This window comes from Quercus lobata, chromosome 7 (assembly GCF_001633185.2).
Source record: "Quercus lobata isolate SW786 chromosome 7, ValleyOak3.0 Primary Assembly, whole genome shotgun sequence".
Lineage (NCBI taxonomy): Eukaryota > Viridiplantae > Streptophyta > Magnoliopsida > Fagales > Fagaceae > Quercus > Quercus lobata.
Genome location: NC_044910.1, coordinates 44,062,394 through 44,077,272, shown reverse-complemented (window position 1 = coordinate 44,077,272; position 14,879 = coordinate 44,062,394). Strand labels below are relative to the sequence as shown.

The window sequence follows — 14,879 nt, the reverse complement described above, 5'->3', positions numbered from 1 at the left end:
ATAAAAACTTTCTCTAATTAGATTCTTAATCAGTATCCTAAGGACACTCATTAGCTCCCAAAATCTATTACTATAACTTCCCATCCATATCCTTAAATTTAGCAAATTATCTATACTACTCTACTATTTAAGTTCCACGTACAATATTGCCTACAAAATAAGACCATTTTTCTGTTGGTTTTCAAAATTCAATCTATACTACAAATTTATTTTGTCATTTAAAAAAAAAAAATTAATCTTTATCTCTCATTTCATGGCAATGCCCACGACGCCGTTTGCCATCGGAAACTGCCGTCAACCTTTGGCCACATGGGGCCGTTTTCTGTCAACCACATCAGCGTTCAACGTCTCGACCTCTTCTCTGTTCAATCACCAATGAACTAAGGTACGCACACATTCAAGGACAACTATTAATATTTATGCTTTTCGCTCTTAATTGTACAAATTCCTTTGCTTTCTGATTGTTTATTTTTTAAATGGTGAATTGAGAGGCACTAAAAGTAAAAATCCTCTAAATCTACCTTCAACAGTGCTACTAATAACTTACTGTATTAACTTGTTGACAATTTTTATTTACTTTTATACTCTACTTTCTCATTAGAAGTTTAGGAAAGAAATAATTATGATTTTGTAACTTTACCAGAAAGTTCCTTGAGATGATTTGGTGGTTGCAATAAAAAAGGATCTAAATTCTAATTCTAATGTGGGAATATACGCATTGCTTCATATAATATTTTGGTGTAGAATCTGATTTGCTTCTCTCTTTTTTTTTCGTTTCTCCCCAGTGGTAGGTTTCTTTCATCCTAGCTATATTTACCATCTATTTATTATTTCTAAACAGAAAACCTATCATACTTTCATTTCGTATGGTTTTTTAGTATTGAATCTAAGATTATCATCTCGGAGGAATAGTAGCATTGGGAAAGTTTGATGCTCTTCACATTGGTCATTGAGAATTTGCAATTCAAGCAGCAAAGTTTGGACTTCCATTTATTTTTTCGGTTGTTGGAATGGCAGAGGTGCTTGGTTGGGAACCTAGGTATGGATGTTATATATCTTTATTATTCATTTATTTGAATTCTTCTTTCCCAATATTTATGGAGTCGTTATCAATCGCCTTTGTTCTGTGCTTATTAGGCTCTCATTGCCAAGGTACAAAAAATTGGATTTGTATCATGACAGATGTAAAAATGGTTGAAGGATGACTATTTGCATATTTTTTTTGCTTCTATATAGTTAATACAGAAAGCAAGGAGGATGAGAGAGAGAGAGAGAGAGAGAGAGGCTATGCAAGATCACAAGTATTTTCGAGAAATATTTTTTCGAGAATTGAAAAAGCTGTCATTACTTTTTCAATTCTCGAGAAATTTTTTTCTAAAAATAGAAATTAATGTGTGCCCAGCACACATTAGTATAATCTTTTTATCATTTTACATGGTTTTATGCACGTGTTGGTAATTTTATCAGTTGAGTTGAAACCCACCCACTTGCATGCAGAAAAGGGTTAAGATGTTATCTTACCTGAAGCTTGACAGGTTGGTGGCTACAACTTTACAAACTTTGGATTCGACACCGAATAGTTTAAGGGGCATTAATAGTACCAAAGTTAAGATAACAAATTTACTATCAATTTCATTTCAGGGGTTTTCAAGGTCTATGGCGTAGGTAACAGATCTATTAATTTTGTTTTTGCTTTATAGAGGAAGACCAAAAATAACAATAATTGAAGGAATGTATTAGTCAAGATGGAGTAAGAGTTGCTACTCACACTAAGTGAATTTCGATCATTATTCAAATTCTTCTTATATGTGTGTGTTACATTGGTATCTCAACATTTATAGCAGAAACATGCTTATAACAGAGTTATTTTTGGGTTTGATTTACTTAAATGATATGTAACTACCTTCTCAAAAAAAAAAAAAAAAATGATATGTAACTATAAATCTCTCTCTTAGAAGAAGGATTTCAAATGGGTGTTTTGCATGTGGCTGGATGAGCAAGGATACAAGGAGGAAAGCTTTTTAAGACAAACTGCTCAAACTCAACAACAAAAATAAGATGGAATCCAAAATCTCGCCTTTTGTTTAGGGTACTTTCAGTATATATATTTTTCTTTGACATTCATTCTTATTTCATGAAGTCCTTATGTCTCTCATTCTCTTTAGTGAATGATGTGAATGTGATGTACTTTTTGTAAAGATTGAATGCCGGTGTTTTCTTTTGGAATGTTTGGAATTATTATGTTATACATTTTGATTGAATTATCTCCCAATGTCGTTTTGAAGTATTTTTCAGATTCCACTTGCTTCTTCCCAACAATCCTTCTTCTTCTTCTTCAATATCTCATAAATCTACCATATGTTATTTCTAGAAAGCCAAGCAATCTAATTTTATAGAGTAAGTGAATATATCCAATCTCATTCCATTAGATCACAACATAATCAATATTTTATTATTTTAAAGTTTAAACATTTTTTTTAATCTTAATCAATATATTAACTAGCCTCTGAGCATGCGCGTGAGCGCGTGCTCAGAGGCTCTTCTATTTTTTTGGGAAAAAAAGTTAATAATTTGCATCCATTATAATTTTAGATTACTATATTTTTCAATCATAAAAAATCTAGGGGTGTGATGAGTATTATGCGTTTCATCACACCCCTAAATTTTTCTATAATTGAAAAATATAGTAATCTCAAATTATAATGGATGCAAATTATTAACTTTAAAAAAAAATAAATAAAAGAGCCAGAGGCTAGTTAAAATTAACTAATCATAATCTGTCACGTATGATAGTCTTATAAAATAATGTCACTAAGTGCACGTTTGGATTGCACTGAAAAGGAAAGCAGATGCGCATTTACGTTTTTTGTGTAAGTTCCGTGCACTGTTTATAAGACCCATCCCTCAAGTACTTTTTTAAAGCAAAAATAACTTTAAAATTAAAGTTTCACAGTACTATTCACACATTTAAAAATTATTTTATGATAATGTTTTCGGTTTTCATTTTCAACCATAAACTATATATCTAAACAGACTGAGTCAGTATATATCTAAACAGACTGAGTCTATAATTGGACTTGGAAGTCAACCCAACACTTACATACATACCTTCATTTGATCATTCTCATTCTCATAGATTTCTGTGTAAACTTATCTCTTCTCTCCACTCAGATCAGCTTCTTCTGATTCAATGGCGCACGAAGGCATTCTCATGGGCATGGGTAACCCTCTCCTCGACATCTCAGTAGCTGTCGACGAACACTTCTTGCAAATGTATGTCACACCCACCAACCAATTTTAACAGCTTTACTTTTATCGCCTAGAAAAATTTGAATTTTTTTAACGTTTTTGCTTTGCTTTTCTTAATTTTGCAGTGTAAAACAGTACAAATACTTATGTTTCGTGTCTGATCTTTGCATTTACTGCTTCTAATGTTAAAACTACTTTGACCTGTCTTTGTTTGGAGACTTTAGTCATTTTATTAGGCTTTTGTATTTAGCAAGTTCAGTTTTACATATTAGTTACTGTTTTTAGATTCCTTAATTTTTACTGAAGCTTGGACATAGGTTGAAATTGTTCAATGTAGCTGGTGGAGTACACCTTCCTCTCATATAAATGTGGGTGTTATATTAAGTGTACGGAATGATAGGCATTTGTTAAAAGTACTATTTTAAGAAAGTTTTGATACCATAATTGTGAAAAATATAAAAAAGTGTCAAAAAAAGTCGGTTGCTTTTTTCTTTTACCATAAAAAGTTTTTAAAAAGATTTCCGCTAACTTTTCCTTTAGTTTATTGCTCACATATTACATTTATCAGTTCCCATTTTGGTGGAGTTGGGAATTGCTGGAACAGCCCATAAATTACTAAATTAGTCACAGTTGTTTCTAATGTTAATTGTACGGATCCTGCGTTGATAATTTCAGAAACTGTTTTTCAGTTAAGTTTTTTGGAGAGGACATTGTGATGGTTTTTCGGATAATTTCCTCGAATAACATGTATTGAAAAAGAGAGAAAAGAAATACAGTTTCATTGTTTTGATTGGCTGGTCGTGTTTTCTGTAACAGGTATGACCTGAAGTCGAACAATGCAATTCTCGCAGAGGAAAAGCATGTACCAATGTAAGACATTTCTTTTTATGTCAAGATCAGTGTAATGCTAATTTTTGTTTATGTTTTTGATGTGGTGGGTCTCAGTTTGAGTTATGTTCACTCTTGGGCCATGGAAAATGAGAATTGCTCGAATATTGAATTGGATGTGATTTCCTTTGATTGAATTTTACTTTACTAGAGATCTAATTAATACTGTATAAGATGGGTACTACAATTGTTGAATATTTTAAAGATTCAGGCAGTGAGATTATAACCATCAATTTAGAAGATATAATAGGGGCGATGAAAAGACTTTATAAAATTGGCATTATTAATGTTGATCTGTAAAGATTTAGTCAGTGAGATTATAACCATCAATTTTGAAGGGGTGATATGAGTGGTGATAAATTAAAAAAATGTAGTATGTTAAAGTTGACATAGCTTAATCTCATTTTGATTTGTCTTACTTGAGTGCAATTTTCTATAGATAATTCACTTGAGTTACATACGATCATCAATGGAATATAATCACAAGGTCGTTGTATGTATGTGTGTGTGTGTGTGTGTGTAGTGACAGGACAAGTGTTAATATTTGTTCCATGAGTATTGCACAAGTGTTTATTTTGTTCCACGAGTATTTATCCAGCAGTTTCAATTGCTATATCGTGGAGTGGAATAGAAGAACTATGGAAATCAGCTTATTAGAAGCATGTAAATAATGTTCTAAGTTAATCATGACTTGGGTAGCAAAAGCATACTACTTTGCGAGGACAGTACTTGAATGCAACTTCAAGTCTTCAACAGTTAATTAAAATGTCTGCAATGTCACAGAAAAACCTACCAGCACCCATGAGCTCTCCTTACTATCCTATGGTCCAATCCTTGGAGGGATTGGAGGAACCAAGGAAGGATGGAGAAGGGAGAAAATGAAGGGAGAGGGCAAATCCTCTCATTTTGTAGAAGGGTCAAGGGAGGGGGAGGCTGAGGCTAAATGATGCAAGGAGTGCAACTGCAAAGTCTGTTTTATTTTGATTTAGTTTTATATACTTTTAGAAGTCAATTGTATTTTAACTATTGGATAATGATTTTCCACAAAATGGTATTGGTGACGAAAGGTATAACTTGTACAAATCTTTCCTTTTTCCAAATTTTGAATTGGATTTTATTTTAGGTCTTATTAACTAATTAGGTTATTGATATTTTATTTAATTTCTTGGAGTTAAGGTTATTTTCATAATTCAATAATTAAGCTTTGATCCAAGTCAATTAGGGTTAAGATTTAGTCCTAGTAGTTTATATAAGTGTGCTCTTGTACTCCTATAGAGATAAGTTCATGATGAATTTAATTTTAGCTGGAATTTTTCCAGTGGTTTGGTTTGATTCCTACTATAGGTGCTAATTCATAGTTTTAATTTCTATTCTTCTGATCTTGTTGATTTTTAATCCGCTTTGAGAATTTGTGCTGCATAAGTTCTCGTATCAAAGTTGTTCATTGTTCTAAATCACTAAACCCCTTCAGGTCCGCCAAAACCTACTTATAAAAAAAAGTGGGCAAGATTGAGGAGGGAGAGCACAAAAAAGTTGTGAAATTTCCTTTTTACCCAGTGGCTTGGTTTGATTCCTACTATAGGTGCTAATTCATAGTTTTAATTTCTATTCTTCTGATCTTGTTGATTTTTAATCCACTTTGAGAATTTGTGCTGCATAAGTTCTCGTATCAAAGTTGTTCATTGTTCTAAATCACTAAACCCCTTCGGGTCCGCCAAAACCTACTTATAAAAAAAAGTGGGCAAGATTGAGGAGGGAGAGCACAAAAAAGTTGTGAAATTTCCTTTTTACCCTCACTTAAACAATTTAAATATGGAAATAATAGTATAACTAGCCTTTTCACACATGCTCAAAGGTACCTTTTTATTATTTTTATATTTTTAAATTAAAGGTTTGTTTTATCTAATTATTATAATTATTGTTAACTCATTTCTCATTATATATTTATAGATGATTTTTTTTTTTTGGTAAGTTACATACGCATCTAGTGATGAAATTTTAAAAGATGACCACCTCTCCACCATTCCTATTTTTTTCTATCACTTTGCCAAATTTAAAGATTTTTATTTTAACAATTTTTATTTGTAGTTTGAATTATGTCCTGTTGGTAATGAGACCACCAAATTCTACTCTCTTTATAATTGGGTTTATTTATTTTAAAATTTTAATTTTTATTGGTATGTTATACATGCATCCAATGGGTGTTGAACCCACAAAATCATCCGTAGCATGTATAAGGGGAGGCGTTGAGGTTGAGCTAGAGCTCATTGGCTTCTCTTTATAATAGCATAAATTAGATATCTATACTTTTCTTTCTCTCTCTGCTTTCCTTCCTGCTAGAAAACATGAGGGAGTGGTGGACTCTCCTGACCTCTTTATCCCTCATACTTTCCATCCCTCCTACGAAACAAAGGCATGTACACTTTGATTAAGGAATAGTATCTTACTAGCTTAGGTATTTGAGAAACTGCAATGTGACATAACTGTTATTGTCATATTTATGGAGCTTAAGAGTTTTTCCCATCTCTTTTCATCAAATGGGCACCAAAATGTACATGGTAACTTGCTTAAAGATTAGGAATTTTTCAATATAAGCTTATGTTGGATACTGCTTGGATCCCCCTTCCCATCCGGATGAGAATTTTTCTGTAAACTATGCTTCTTTACTTTGCTCGACTATAGACCAATGTTAAATGTATGTCTCAGGTATGAAGAAATGGCTAACAATCCCAATGTGGAGTACACTGCTGGAGGTAATGGATTCATTGCTCAAATAATGAAATTCAAAAATTGTTTTTCTATTTGATTTCAGTGGATAATATTGATCAATGATGAGTTCAATTTGATTTTATTATCTGCAGGTGCTACTCAAAATTCAATCAGAGTTGCTCAGGTACATTATTACTTCCTTTTGAGGGGAGTGGAAGAATTCAGTGGTATTATCCCCTTGCTCAGTAAATGAGTTACCCTTTGCTTTTGCAGTGGATGCTTCAAATTCCTGGTGCAACGACTTATATTGGTTGCATTGGCAAGGACAAGTTTGGAGAGGAGATGAAGAAGAACTCAAAGCTTGCTGGTGTCAATGTAAGTTTCCTTTTCTCCTTCTTCTTTCACTTTTTTGATTTTGCATAAATATATTCTTAAGCATTGGGCCATAGAGTAGTAATATTGCCAATGTTATCTAAAATACATACCAATCAGGTTCAATATTATGAGGATGAATCTACACCAACAGGAACTTGTGCTGTCTGTGTTGTGGGTGATCAAAGGTTGGTTGCATCAAACTTGCTGTCAAATTTTGTCACACTTCCTGAGAAACTGTTGTCTATCATCTTCCTCTTATTGTTTAAACTAAGCAAATGTTCTCAAATTTGTGCCTGGCTGGATTAATAACACTTATTGTTGGCTGAATATGTAGGTCACTTGTTGCTAACTTGTCGGCGGCAAATTGCTACAAATCTGAGCATTTAAAAAGGCCAGAAAACTGGGCGTTGGGTACATTTTCTGCCTATGCATTCTTGTTTTATATCTCCTTTGTCTAGGTAGTCATTCTTGTAAACCGACTTCCTTGTGAAATCTTGTTTGGATAGTTGAGAAGGCTAAGTACTATTACATCGCTGGCTTTTTCCTCACTGTATCCCCAGACTCCATACAGCTTGTTTCTGAACATGCAGCTGCACATGACAAGGTATAATGAGACATATTTGGAATCCTCTCTTATCAACTGGTTTAAGTAGCTTCTGCATGAGAAATCTCTAATATCTAATTTTTTTCTGCAGATCTTCATGATGAACCTTTCTGCTCCATATATCTGTGAGTTCTGCAAGGATGCACTGGAGAAATTTTTGCCGTAAGCATTTTTATCATCTTCTTTTGTGGTAATAAGTATATATACATATTGACATAGGACATGCCTTCTTCGGGGTTCAGGTATATGGACTTTCTTTTTGGAAATGAGACAGAAGCAAGAACCTTCTCAAAATTTCAAGGCTGGGAGGTAATGGTTGCTTGGTATCAGATATTACCAGATTCACTGTTTTTGTTTTAAAGTTTAACATGCTTGGTCTGTTCTTGACCAGACTGAAAATGTAGAGGAAATAGCTCTAAGACTTTCCCGATGGCCTAAAGCATCAGGAACACATAAGAGGATAGTTGTAATTACTCAGGGTGCAGATCCCGTAGTTGTTGCCGAAGATGGAAAAGTGAAGAAGTTCCCTGTAATATTATTACCTAAAGACAAAATTGTTGATACAAATGGAGCAGGTATGTGTTGTCTTGTGCTGGTAAAAGTTTCAAATGTCAGAATAGGCTAGCTTACTCTTCTACATGCAAATTATTGTCAAAAAGTTAAATCATCTAGAGCATTCAATGAAAAAGGTCATTATCACCATTTCTGTCTTTTCATTTCCTTACAAATTATACCCGTCTATAAATATATCATTGAATTGGCAAGACTGAAATAGCCATAAGCATCTGCCTAATTTATTACTTTCATTTCCTGTTTGGCAGATCAGAACAATTGAAAGCACCAATCTAAATTATTAATAATAATAATGTTACTACGGTTTTACCAATGAATTGTTTTTTTTTTTTTTTTTGGAGAAGAAATACGTTCGGATTTCATTAAAACAAAAGAAACTAGGGAGTTACATCAACATAAACTAAGTAAGAGATGTCTGGTGGAACAGATTCCATCCACACCGAGAGTGGCGAAGACTTTCTTGCTCTCTTAGCTAAAGCATGAGCAGCTGTATTGCTCTGCCGCCTGACATGAGAGAAAGAACAGGTTTGGAAAAAACCCATTATAGACTTACAGTCTTTAACAATATGACAAATACAAGAGCGGTAAAAAAAACCTCCTGTTAAGGCTTTAACTACCTCTGAGTCACCTTCAATAATTGCTCGATTTAAACCCAATTCTGCAGTGAAAATGATTGCCCTCCTTGCTGCCTACGCTTCAAGAATTTCCACACTTGATGGCATGGGAATTCTTTCAGCTAAGGAAGCCATTACCTGACCCATTTCATTCCTTACAACTACTCCAACTACTCCACTTCCTTACCAATGAATTTAGGGTATCTTTATCATACTGCTTTTTATGCCCCACGAATAAGTTTGGTTTGCTCATTGACATTAAAATCATGATTGCGTAAGTACCTGATGGCCTTGATATAACTTAAAACACGAAGGCAGTAAAGTCATGTACCAGAAATGTTTGTCCAATACCACGCAAAGAAGAAATTGAACCTTTTTATAATTAACTAGCTTGTTAACTTATGTTTTGTAGGGGATGCATTTGTTGGAGGATTTTTATCGCAGTTGGTTCAAGAGAAATCCATTGAAGACTGTGTGAGAGCTGGCTGTTATGCAGCAAATGTTATAATTCAGAGACCTGGCTGCACATTCCCAGAGAAGCCTGATTTTAATTAAGTGGCTCCTTATTTCCCTGCAGTTCAGGGTGTTGTTTTGGTTGAGAATCACGTTGCTCTTTGTATTTTTAGAATAACTACATGCTGGAAAAGAATATATGCGGCCAACCTTGATTAGTCTATTGAGTATTCCTAGTTGATCCCAAAATTTTGGGACTAAGGCTTGTTATTTTTGAAGTATTAGAAGAACTGCATGCCAAAATATCATCAATAACTGAGGCATCTAGTATGGAATTTTGATTCACAGGAAAGGGGAAAACAGAAACTTATATACTTTACCTTGTGATGAGTCAAGTATGTCAATGTTCAATGGTTAATTTAATCGATCAATAAATGAAATTGCTTATCACAAAGTATAACAGGCAATAATATGTTTTTTGGTAGAATAACAGGCAAGAAATTAAATGTTCCTGTATTATTATTTTTATTTTATGGGTTTGGCTTACATTCAGTACTTTTTTAACTGGAATCTCATTTTGTTTTAATGAGAAACTACCACATTACCCACTGACTAAATAAAATGTGAAAATTAAAACTCACTACCACTTGTCATTGTTATTTAAAATAAAAGGAGGTGTCCAGTTAAAAAAAAGTATTAGAGGTAAGCCAAATCTTTATTTTATATTGAACCTAAATTTGTTGGCATCTTTATATTTTCATTAACAAAAGTCTCATGAATTCTTTGGATCAGTGGACTACTAACTTTTTGGCTCTACTGATAATACAAAACGGCATGGTTTGCCATAGATTTTATCCATCTCTTGTTGCTGGGGTTTCCCTCTTCAACCCTCCCACTCCAAAGGGAAATCTAGGGTTAAATATCCCTCATGTTGTGGTTATGTTGATAATACAAAATATAATCTCGATGCTGGGCTTTTCCATGCCAGGCCAGAGCATCTGCACACCTGTCCCTTTCTCGACACGGGTACTTAACTTGAGTGCTAGGTATCCTATTCATCAGCTCCCTGCAGAAATCAACAAGAGGATGCATTACTCTGCCCAAAATATCAGCAATATTAACCATCTCAAATAAGACTATTATGCCATGTTAAGCAAATAAGAAGTAAATATGTCTGGCAAGATTATCAGCCTAACCTTATAGAGCAAGGCCACCACCACTATCACCATCATTGCCACCACCATGATTACATAAAAAGGCTTTTGAAATCATTTTTAGAGTCTAACTAAACATGGTTAAAAACACAAGTCAAAAAAAGTTTTTCACATGTGTTTTATACAAAACAAACGAAAGTCCAATGGTGACCTCTAGATGTAAAGGCCTAACCCAAAAGAGATAGAAGAAAGGCCTTTCAACAGAGTACTGTGGAACTAATTGACCCAAGCACAAAACAATGGGATAGGCAAAAATTAAATTGAAGCATTTGACCCTCCAACCACGAGCAAGATAGTTAATACACTTGGGCAGTCCAGACACAGCCCTATGGTAGTGCAGGTTTGGTCACTGTATCGTTGGCCCTTGCGTGCGCACAACTTGGGGACCAGAAACATAGTTAGCTCACTTCCTGGCTCGTTGGGGCTTGGTTTGTAAATGGTCTGAGCCGGTCCCCATCTCAGCTTCTGCCCTTATATGTGAATAAGGCCCTTGCGAGAGATGGTCTTAACCCCAAACCTTAATGTACCTCTTTATTTATTTATTTGTGAAAAAAAAGCTTAGGTTATCTAATACTATATAAGCAGAAGCTCTTTCCTATAATTAAGGCAGTGCTGACGCATTAGAAAAACTGCCCAATTAAAAACCTACCACGTTCACACTTTTAAAAGTCGAAAGCCCGATCTTTACACCATTTTAAGCCCGATCGATGAAAAATAAATAAATATAAGAGCCAAAAATAGTTTGAAAATTAAGAGAGACTTAACTCACTGAGAGACAGTCCATACATTATATTAAAGAAGAAGAAGAAAAATATTTTCCCTTAGCACAATGATGTGGTACTAATTTCTTCTACTAGTGAGGTTTAGGTTCAGTACATGTAATGCATTGGACTTGTTAAGATGGTAACATGTGTTCAAAAATAGATACGTTGGACTCGTTAAGATGATAACATGAGTTCAAAAATGGATACGTGTTATAATTTCAATGAATCTAATACAACTGGATACTAAACCCAAATCTCACCCTTCTTCTACATTCTTTATAAATTTTACCATAAATTTTTTTTAAGAAACAATTTTACTATAAATTTAATTAATGAAATTGATCGTAAAAATAAAACAAAGGAGGAGCATCATAACAGCCTATACTTAACTCTTGCACCTTTAGCCATCAAACACCTTCTACTTCAGCCTTCGTCAACTTTTCCAAACAACTCTAACCGAAATTATTTTTTAATAGATGTATAGTTTGAAATTGGGAGGGTGTTGATTTTAATTATATTTTTATACTTTCCTGAAAACACCTCTACTTATCTATAAATAAACGCTGTTAATTGGTTATTTGATAATTGAAAAGTCACAGTTTGATATCAATTTTCTCAATCCAATCAATATCTAAAAATCTCCTTTAAAATGGATTGAACCGACGGGTAGAGAGAAAATGGTTTGCAACAAAGCAAAATCCTCTCTCTCGCCCAACATTCTGGGGCCCTGAAATTTAAAGACCCAAACTTTATAACACCAAGAAACAGAATCTCTATAGTATTAGTACCACTTCCTTTCCAATAATTCAACGGTACTACTACTACCATTACAACCTCCTCCACCACCACCACCACCACCCATCAATGTAGCGCGTCCCCCTCACGCGCCAACAACATCGCGTGAACCCCAACCAAACCTCATTGAAAACACAGACCACCACTCTCTCTCTCTCATTTTCCTCTCCTCCTAAGTCCAAACAAAATCAAAAGCAAAAGCAAAAGCAAAGAAAGCAGAGAAAACACTAAAAATCAAAACAAATTTAAAGAGATTTTATTATTTTTACAAAAAACACACCGACCGACATGAGCGACCATCATCATCAACATCTTCAGCAGCTTCGGCACGAGAATCTCCGAACGACGTCGCAGCTGTTCCGCGAAGCGACGTCGTTGTTCAGGTCGAACCTAGCCGCCTTCCTCATCCTCTCGCTCCTCCTCTTCTGCTTCCGCTCCACCGTCGAGGACGGGACGCGCCACGTCACCTCGTTCATCGACCGCGACCCTTCGCTCAAGGCCTTGCTCTCCCGCCTCGACCTCTCCGGCTCCCAAAACCCCCACGCGCCGCACGACTCCCACGACGCGCCTGACGCGCACCGCCACTCCTACCAGGACTCCCTCCCTCGCCACCTCCGCCGCCGGAGGCGGCCGTTCCTGCACCTCACTCGCGTGGGAACCCTAGACGATGACTTCTTCTCCGGCGACGACGATGACGATCGCACTCCTTTTGGCTCCAACCGCAAGGCTCCGATCAACGGTACTTTCCTCATTCTTAACCCTAAGGCGCTAGGGTTTTCGGATCGGGTAATCGACCATGGGATCAACATCAACGAGATCGTCCGCACCGGAATCACATTCAGAGCCGAGCGTTTGTCTCTTTCCGACAACGGCGACGAAAACGATGAGCAGAAAGAGGAAGAGAACGAGACGATTGGACTGGAGAAAGAGAAAGAGAAAGAGAAAGAGAAAGTTAAAGAATTGGACAGAATCGTGGATTTCCAGTTCTTCCTCAGAGGAGTGGAGCTCAGCCGCCGCGACGCCGCGACGCTGTTCTTCCTTGTGAGTTTTCTCTCCGCCGCTTACGGTTGGGTGATTCTAGGGTTTCTCGTTACGTATTCGTTGGTATTAGGCATTGTTTTCATTATTACTTTGAATGATCTGTTAGGGAGGTATAGTTCATTTCTCGGTACAGTTTGGGAAGGTTCAAGAGTAGGGCTCAAGAGACTCTCAGGGTTTATCTTGATGAGATGGGCGGTGAGAGATGCACTGACTCAGATCCTAGGGTTATGGTATTTCGGTGAAATTGAAGATCAGTACTCGTTTTTTAAGCTCTTCGTGAGGTTGAAATTGATGCCATTTTCGATTTTGTCGCCGTGGATTAGGGGTTATGAGAGGGAGATTTCGGGGTTTTTGTTCGCGTGGTTTCTGACTGATACTTTAGTGGCTTTTATATTTGCTGTGGATGCTTGGGTTGCCATTGTGGATTCGAGGAGGACCGGAAGGGAGATTATGAAGGAAGGTTGTTATTTGATATCAACCATGTTAAACCAGGCTATACAGATTAAGTGTTTCGAAGCTATATTTTGTGGCTCATTTGTGCGGTGGGCTCTTTCTCGGGTTTGTGGGAAATTTTTGGCCATGGGGCTTCAATCCGTTGTGGAGGTTTATTTCATGGTGGCTTGGCTGGTATTTTACTTTGCTGTGAGGTGTAGAGATGCTAGTTTGCAGGGGAGGAGGTTTGGGAGAAGAGAATTAGAGGGGTTGATTGAGGGCCTAAGATGATAGTTGGTGGTAATCGGGTGTGAGACTTTCAGCTCTATGAGGCTTCAATGGTAATGCTAATATTATTATTAGCGGAGATCTTTTGGTGCTTTGTGTGTTCCTGTTTTGCAATACCTTTGATTAGCACTGCCGTAGTTCGGTGTTTGTCACCATCAGCAATATTTGTACTTGTATGTACTTTTTATCACGAGGCAATATACTACTTGTGTATATTTGTGCACGAAAATGTTTCATGTGTATATCTTGTGGTGCTCATTGTTTTAATGCCTCGCAATTATGCAATGTTTCCCGCCAGTAATGGTGATGTAAGAACTTGCAAACGGTCATGATTTTTCTCATTGCAGGAATTACTTGTGCTGTTATACTACAGAGCCTTCATGTTTGTAGTCATTTTCCATTTATATCCTGCAAATGAGGATGCATAAAATAGAATAATAATAAGCAGAAAGAGCTGGACTTCTGAATTGTTTTTGTTTTCTGCTGGATTTTCTCTCTCTTTATTTTTGGTCAGATTCCATCACTTTGTTGTAGTTTTGCATGATATATGGGCTTCTCTGGATATATTTTTCTGTTTACTTAAAAAGCCACCACCTTGGTTATATGCTAATCTTTCGCCTGCAGTACACTAATTGAAAATGAGAAAAATTAAAGAGAAACTAGATAGGAATTGAGAGTAAGTACATCATTGTGCTTTGTACCGGTTTATTTTTTTCATACTTTTATGCAGCTTTAGATATGAAAGGCATGCTTTAAGAAGTTATTATATTTATCTTAGGATTGGTCAATCACAATTTTATTTTAGTAATTCTAGAAGATTGCATGAATTAATTCTTGGGATATTTGGAGTAGGGAAAATTTTTATTGTAAAAGACTTGAG

General features: G+C 35.7%; 2 protein-coding genes across 3 annotated transcripts; both read left to right on the top strand.

Annotated features, from left to right (window-relative positions):
* The first annotated feature begins 273 nt into the window (after positions 1–273).
* LOC115954038 (adenosine kinase 2-like) lies at positions 274–9,919 on the top strand. 2 transcript variants are annotated; one of them, XM_031071892.1, is made up of 14 exons: positions 274–385; positions 879–1,039; positions 3,172–3,273; positions 4,066–4,119; positions 6,844–6,890; positions 6,999–7,030; positions 7,120–7,221; positions 7,339–7,406; positions 7,556–7,632; positions 7,728–7,825; positions 7,917–7,987; positions 8,068–8,134; positions 8,217–8,400; positions 9,425–9,919. In XM_031071892.1, exons 2-14 carry the CDS (start codon positions 1,011–1,013, stop codon positions 9,565–9,567), a joined length of 1,074 nt encoding a protein of 357 aa, XP_030927752.1. In that variant the 5' UTR covers positions 274–385; positions 879–1,010; the 3' UTR covers positions 9,568–9,919. The 2 variants fall into 2 exon arrangements, with proteins under 2 accessions (XP_030927752.1, XP_030927753.1); XM_031071893.1 differs by lacking the exons at positions 274–385; positions 879–1,039 and adding an exon at positions 1,969–2,089.
* Positions 9,920–12,095: 2,176 nt separating this feature from the next.
* LOC115953457 lies at positions 12,096–14,466 on the top strand. The gene has a single exon (XM_031071102.1). It carries the CDS (start codon positions 12,527–12,529, stop codon positions 14,000–14,002), a length of 1,476 nt encoding a protein of 491 aa, XP_030926962.1. The 5' UTR covers positions 12,096–12,526; the 3' UTR covers positions 14,003–14,466.
* The last annotated feature ends 413 nt before the right edge of the window (positions 14,467–14,879 follow it).

What these genes read in the sequence shown, in the direction of transcription:
- LOC115954038 (XM_031071892.1), top strand. Translation starts at nt 1,011, where the DNA reads ATGGCAGAGGTGCTTGGTTGGGAACCTAG. An exon ending in GTGCTTGGTTGGGAACCTAG is followed by an intron (nt 1,040 to 3,171) that starts GTATGGATGTTA and finishes CTCTCCACTCAG; the next exon opens with ATCAGCTTCTTCTGATTCAA. An exon ending in GCACTGGAGAAATTTTTGCC is followed by an intron (nt 7,988 to 8,067) that starts GTAAGCATTTTT and finishes TTCGGGGTTCAG; the next exon opens with GTATATGGACTTTCTTTTTG.
- LOC115953457 (XM_031071102.1), top strand. Translation starts at nt 12,527, where the DNA reads ATGAGCGACCATCATCATCAACATCTTCAGCAGCTTCGGCACGAGAAT.